This window comes from Molothrus aeneus, chromosome 1, assembly GCF_037042795.1.
Source record: "Molothrus aeneus isolate 106 chromosome 1, BPBGC_Maene_1.0, whole genome shotgun sequence".
Lineage (NCBI taxonomy): Eukaryota > Metazoa > Chordata > Aves > Passeriformes > Icteridae > Molothrus > Molothrus aeneus.
This window is the reverse complement of record NC_089646.1, coordinates 126,084,332-126,090,331: the sequence shown is the minus strand read 5'-3', so window position 1 is coordinate 126,090,331 and position 6,000 is coordinate 126,084,332. Positions and strand designations below refer to the sequence as shown.

The window sequence follows — 6,000 nt, the reverse complement described above, 5'->3', positions numbered from 1 at the left end:
GGAATAGGGAACTATGAATGCAAAATGAATTTGGATACTGAGCAGAAAATGATAATTATTTTTGGCATGGTTTTCATAAATTATGTTCATACTGCTTTTGTGATACGTGAAACACAGAAGCTTCCAAGATTAAGAAAAAGCATTTCTTAAATTCAATGAAATATCCCCACGGTGCCTCCCTCTTTCTCACTCCACTGAAGAATTCCCTCTTTTCAGGAAGTCCGTCACATTTCTTGTCAGTAATTTTTTAATACAGTACTGGAGCTTAAATTTATCAAAATATTAAAATGATAGCAGGTTTAACATTTTTATACATTTTACTGAAGTTTAGTACTTAATATTTTGAATGCCTCCTTCTGTTTGGTCTGCTTTGAAAGTTTGTGAAGGATGGTTGTACTACCATTTAATGTCATTTTTCCATGAGAGAAATACATTTTTCCTGGAAAGTGTTGTAGAGTCCCATTTTAAGAGAAGAAATTGCAAAACTGAATTAGTGCATAAATCAGAGAAAATATTTATTTACAGACATGTAAAAATTATGTTACAACATTTTAAAGAAAACTGTAATGAACCATCAATCTGCTCTAATGGGCAAACTCTGAATGTTTCAAATCTAAATTGCAGTGGCACCAATTAAAAATAGGACTGCTAACAAGATTATAGTTATCTACATAGTTTAAGTAGAGTGATTTTTCAGAACTAAAAATGGATCTACAGAGAAAACTAATAGGAACTGCAACAATATGTAGTACAAGGGTTTACAAAAGTAAAAATATTTTTTCTTGATCCAAACTTTAAAGCTTTTTAGTAAACATTTTCCATTCATGCAGCTGCCCATGTTTGAAACAAATATCTGAAATACACAGAGCATATATATCTGTGTAGAAAATGAACTGGTTTGATTCAGGACTGTCTGTAAAGGATTTTATGGCTGTTGGCTGTCCAAACTGATTGACAAGATCTTTTATGTTTCCTATTCCTCTGTATTGCAAGGGATGAGCAATGTTGAAAAATCCCACAACTGACAAAACTTATGTCAAACAAGTAACAGGTGATGGCAAACAACATCGAGCATACTGCAAACATGGACAGCAGAGAACAAGCAAGCTCTGTCGAAGCTACCAGCATCCTCTGGAGTGATTTTAAGCAAACATGCCATTGAGAAACCTTACTAGTAACAGGCTGCATGGGGTAACAATCTTCTGGCCTGCAAATGAAATAGTGCCTCATGGTGTCATCAGAGATGACTTTTGTGTTCAAAATATATTCAGGACCTAAGCTGTGGTGTGAAACAGTGTCAACATTATGATTGTGCAATCATTTGTGTGAGTTTATGCTGTAAGGTTAATGACTGTAAAGAATGTGTAAAAATCTCAGAGTGCTTTCTGTGAGTGTTAGCTCATTTGGAATGGAAGTGGTGAAGAGACAATATACCTAGATGTTTCACATATCTAGTTTATTAACACCAATATCAGAACTGATCTCCTTGGATGATTTTCTGCATCTTTTAAGTCAGCCAACAGTTTATGTGATTTAAATGCCCCTTGTGCTGCTGAAGTTTGGATTTCCTAATTTTTTAGCTGTCAGCTGGAGACAGAAATCCCAAAATGGCAATTCTGTTTGCATTTTTACAGTTAAAAATGTTCATAACCTATATTAAGAGATAGAAAATGGAGAAGTATTTCACCCTCTGATTTGATCTAACATTTCACTTGCAAGGAGTAATATTTTTTTCCTGCACTTTTCTTGGAGAGTCAGCCCTGATAAACTCTGAAGCTGCAGTTCTTTATGCTCAGGTGTAGCTACTTATACTAGTCTTTCCTTATTTAAGGAGCTGGGTACTACTCAGCACTTCTGTAAACCATGTAACTCCACATACAGTAGACAAGCTAAATATAAGGTACACAAATGTAACTGAGAGTGCAATGTCACATAGCTACCTAGTGAAAAAAATTCTTACTCAGTAATAGGCAATTAAAATGTATGCTTTGCTTCCAAATTTTTGAAAAATATCAGTCCTTCTTTGTTGATGATCCCCATGCCAGAAACTTGACCAGAGACCTTGAGCTCCCACCAGCTTACACCCACACTACTTGAGGTGAACCTGTCATCTCAGAAACTGCTTTTTAGAACAGAAATTTAAAATTATATCTTTTTAAAAGTCTCTCTGGTACCTTTTGTTTTTCTCTTGTTTTCAGCCTACAGAGAATGTTTGAAAGGGCAAGGCAAGAGTTCATTTTTGTAGTGCTGGATGATCTGAAATACTAAGTACCCCAGTCATGGAGCTCAGTGATCAGGGCTTAATGCTGCAGACTGGGTCTGTGCTCCATTTGACTGTGTAAGATACTTCCTAAATTAATGTCTCTCCCTCTTGGGAGGCTGTAGGTAATAAATAATTTATTGACCCTGCAATCACTTTAAAGACATGTCTCTTTCTATATGAGTACCATTCACATAAAGATGTGGATGAATAAATAAGTATTCCTTGTTTCATGTCATCTGCAATGTTAAAGAGGTCTGTCTTTGGAATGGTGAACAAGTTGGTACTTTTCTAGGGGAAGAAGTCCTTGTGCCTGTATGCTTTTTTTACCTTTAATGTCTCAGTAACACAAGAGAAATAATGCATCCATTCTGTTTAAAAGGAAATATGATTTATTATAAAATTCTATACTGAGATTCCCCCCACATCTGTAATAATTAATTATTCCAACTTCAGGCTTTTAGGAGGGCCTTAGGAATTTGTGGGTGGAAAGACTACTGCCAGAAAAGAACCCAAAAAGTAATAAGTAGGCTAACTCAGGGTGTCAGATGTTGGCAGGCTATAAGTAATTTTTCTGGCTAGACAGGAGGCTGACTGACTTTCCATATGGTAGCAACAAACTGCCTTTAAAGATTTGCAAGAACAGCTGTAACAACTATCTGATGAATGGCATCACAGAGAGGGCTTATCTGAAGAAGAGGATTTACAGGAGGATGCAATTTACAGTTTATCAAGGATTGCTCTCTTATTTTGACATTTTCACTTTTTAGAAGTTATTCTATTACCAAATGTAATTATTTCCAATGACAAATAAATTGAATAAAATAATGGGAAATACATTTATACAATGCATTTAATTGTGGCACTGATAAAAATGGTCTTGTTTGAACTAAGCGGTAAACAAAGAAGTGCAATATCACCTGACTCTAAATATGGTAAAACAGTAAACGTGCTAATCATAAAAATAGCTTTTAGAAATATACATTTGTATACAGTGTTTTCCACACCTGTTAAATACGTCCTTCATATTATTATGATACAGTACATTGGCCTTTAAGACATCAAAATTAAAAAAATAATACCAATAATTAGCCAGAGAAAACCACATTTACAATCTAAACCATAAAAATCTGACAATTGTACAGCTTAGAACATATAAGAAATGGAGTTTCTAATATTTGAACAATAATGTCCATTTTAATAAGTAAATTGAGTTTCATACAAATTGAGTCAAAGTTGTTGTCAGCCAGTAAGAAACTGCAGTTCACAATTTTCTGTGGGGAAGTCAGAGTTTCTCTTCTCAGCCTTCAGGGGGTTCACACATGACATTTCATCACTTGATCTGTAGAAACTGAGAATGAAATGTTGGCTTTAGTATGAAAGCATAGAATTTCTTCCAGGAGAACCTCAAAAAGAAACCAAGACAGCTGGAAAAGAGCCAAAGGGAAAAGAGCCAAGAGAACTATGACTTGACTTTTTTCACAAATCAAGCAAATATCAATGTCTATAATGCTTTCCCACCTTAAACCATCGAAGGTTAAAAGAAGAATAGTGCTCCTGCAGCAGTGGGCAGTCAGGACTGTGCAACAGTCTTGAGTTGACTGTATGGCCCAAAATAATAACAGTAAATCAAACTAGAGCTATTGAAGCTGAAGTATAGCTCCCCTCAATAATGCTACGCAAACAACTCCTGAATAATTTCTATTTTAGCAGCAGGAAATAGAATAATGTATCTTGGCGGCTTTGCAATGAAGTGCTTTATTTGCATAATAGCATTCAATCAAAATAAATTGCATGTAGAATTCTTTGCTTCAGTCCCATCATGCTATTTATATACCTTACTCCATTTCCATTGGCTGTATGCTTTCAGCAATGCCTACGGTTACCAGATTGATGGATTTTTCCTCAGTAGCTTCCTTTTTACTTTGCCTATTTTGCTACTGTTTTTGTGTACCTGCCATAGGATATAACTAAATATCCTTTGGTATCTTTTGTTGCTTTATCAGCCACATTGTGAAAATGCAAAAGTCCAGTGTTAGCCAACACTTTAAAGGTTCATTCTTCCAGCAGAGGCTGGAGGCCGGTTGCATCTAAATATCTGAGTCCTGCTATGTGACCCATTAATGCTAGCAGCTCCAAGTAGGCATTGAGTGATGCTGCAGGAAAGCATAATGCACACCAGCTCCACCTACCCACAGGAAAACTGACAACACTTTCCTAATTGCATCTGTTTGGAAAACTGACAGTAGAGAATGTTAGCAGAAGTAGATGGTTTCTTTTTAGTTTAAAAAAAAATGTTGACAGGAAAAATATAAAAATATTTTCAGCCAATCCAGCCAATCTTTTCTGCACTCTTTTTTTTTTTTTTTTGGGGGGGGGGGTGGGGGTGTGGAGTCTATCTTGTTTTATAAGGGCTGAAAAGCTTCCAGATGTTCTTTTCAGCCAATTTCCACCTCCTTCAATGAAAAAAAAAATTCTGTTAAAATTTCTATTTACTGAAAACCATGTTTTCCAGAAACATCCAAGTCACTGCAGGACTGGGCTCCTGACCTTTGAAGAAGTCAGGCATCAGATTTCCCCTTCACTGCAAAGAGAGCACCAGATCTGTGGTTGTGGTCTTCACAGGTAACCAGGATTAGGGAGAAAAGCTCATGTGAGAGATCCCAGAATTTTCTTCTTTAAGTTAAATCATCCAGAAACTATTATTCTCTACTTGCACAGAGAAAAATCATCTCTCATGTTTTAGGTCTGATCCCTAGAGAGACTAGCTATAATAAAAAAGACCTTTAAATTCTTTCCTTAAGTCTGAGAGAGGCTTAATGGTTTTTAACTAGCTATTCATCTTAGAAGGAGTAAAAAAAAAAAAGATCCCACTGTACATCCTATTAGCTCCGAAGAGAGTTGCTCTTTTCTAGTCTTTTTTTCAACTATGCTTTGCCATTCCCTTATGCTATTATAAGAAGCAACAATTATGAAAGCAATAAGAGGCAGATTTTCAAGTTATTTATCAAAGCTTTTTTTCCTTGCCATAAACTTTTCAGGCCTTTACCTGTCACAGCACTAAAGAGCTTCATTAGGTTACTATTGTGAAACATTAATGTTGCTAACCATCTGGACCCAAGTCACCAATGCTGCTTTGCTGTTGGTTGGAAACAGTGACAAAAATTTAGCAACTCCACCAGTTGAAAATATTCCTGTGTTCTTCCTTCAGTACATGGATTTCTTATTTCCCTCTCACTAGAAATAATGGTAAAGTCTGAGAGGAAACATTATAATCTAAAAGAGCCAAACTTTTATTTTCCCTGTAATGACAAGAATTCAGGGCTATGATTAATATAGAGCAATTCAATGCTAATTTCATCCCATTTCTTTCTTCTGAATAGTGTGCCATTTATCATCTGCCTTTATGGCAGTGCTGATGATATTAAAAAACCCTCATGATGACTAGTGGGCTTTTTAATTTTTTTTTCATTTCTTTCCCTTTATATATAAAAACATCTCCTGACACAACAAGGATGAACTGAATTACATTTAAGCCAGTAATAAGGCTTTCATTTGATGCAGTTCTAACAGAAAACCACTTTAGAAAGTGTGATTTGAACATAATGCATTTTAAGAATTGAATAATTCAACTGAGCATATAGACTTGGCATCCATAGACAATATCAAAGAAATTCTATATGCTGCCCTAATTGCTATCATAATCTCTGAAAGAAAGATGGAGAGAGTTTATGGAATAT

The 6,000-nt window shown here is 35.5% G+C and overlaps 1 protein-coding gene across 6 annotated transcripts in view; it reads right to left on the bottom strand.

The window, feature by feature from the left end:
• Nucleotides 1-490: 490 nt before the first annotated feature.
• Nucleotides 491-6,000, bottom strand: part of RALYL (RALY RNA binding protein like) — a 370,851-nt gene continuing 365,341 nt past the window's right edge. For 4 of the 6 annotated variants that reach the window (XM_066564255.1, XM_066564263.1, XM_066564271.1 and 1 more), the window contains one exon: nucleotides 491-3,687. In XM_066564255.1, the coding sequence (XP_066420352.1) occupies nucleotides 3,577-3,687 (111 nt within the window). In that variant the 3' untranslated portion in view covers nucleotides 491-3,576. The remainder of the gene's footprint in view (nucleotides 3,688-6,000) is intronic. The other 2 variants (XM_066564295.1, XM_066564281.1) reach the window with 1 other exon arrangement.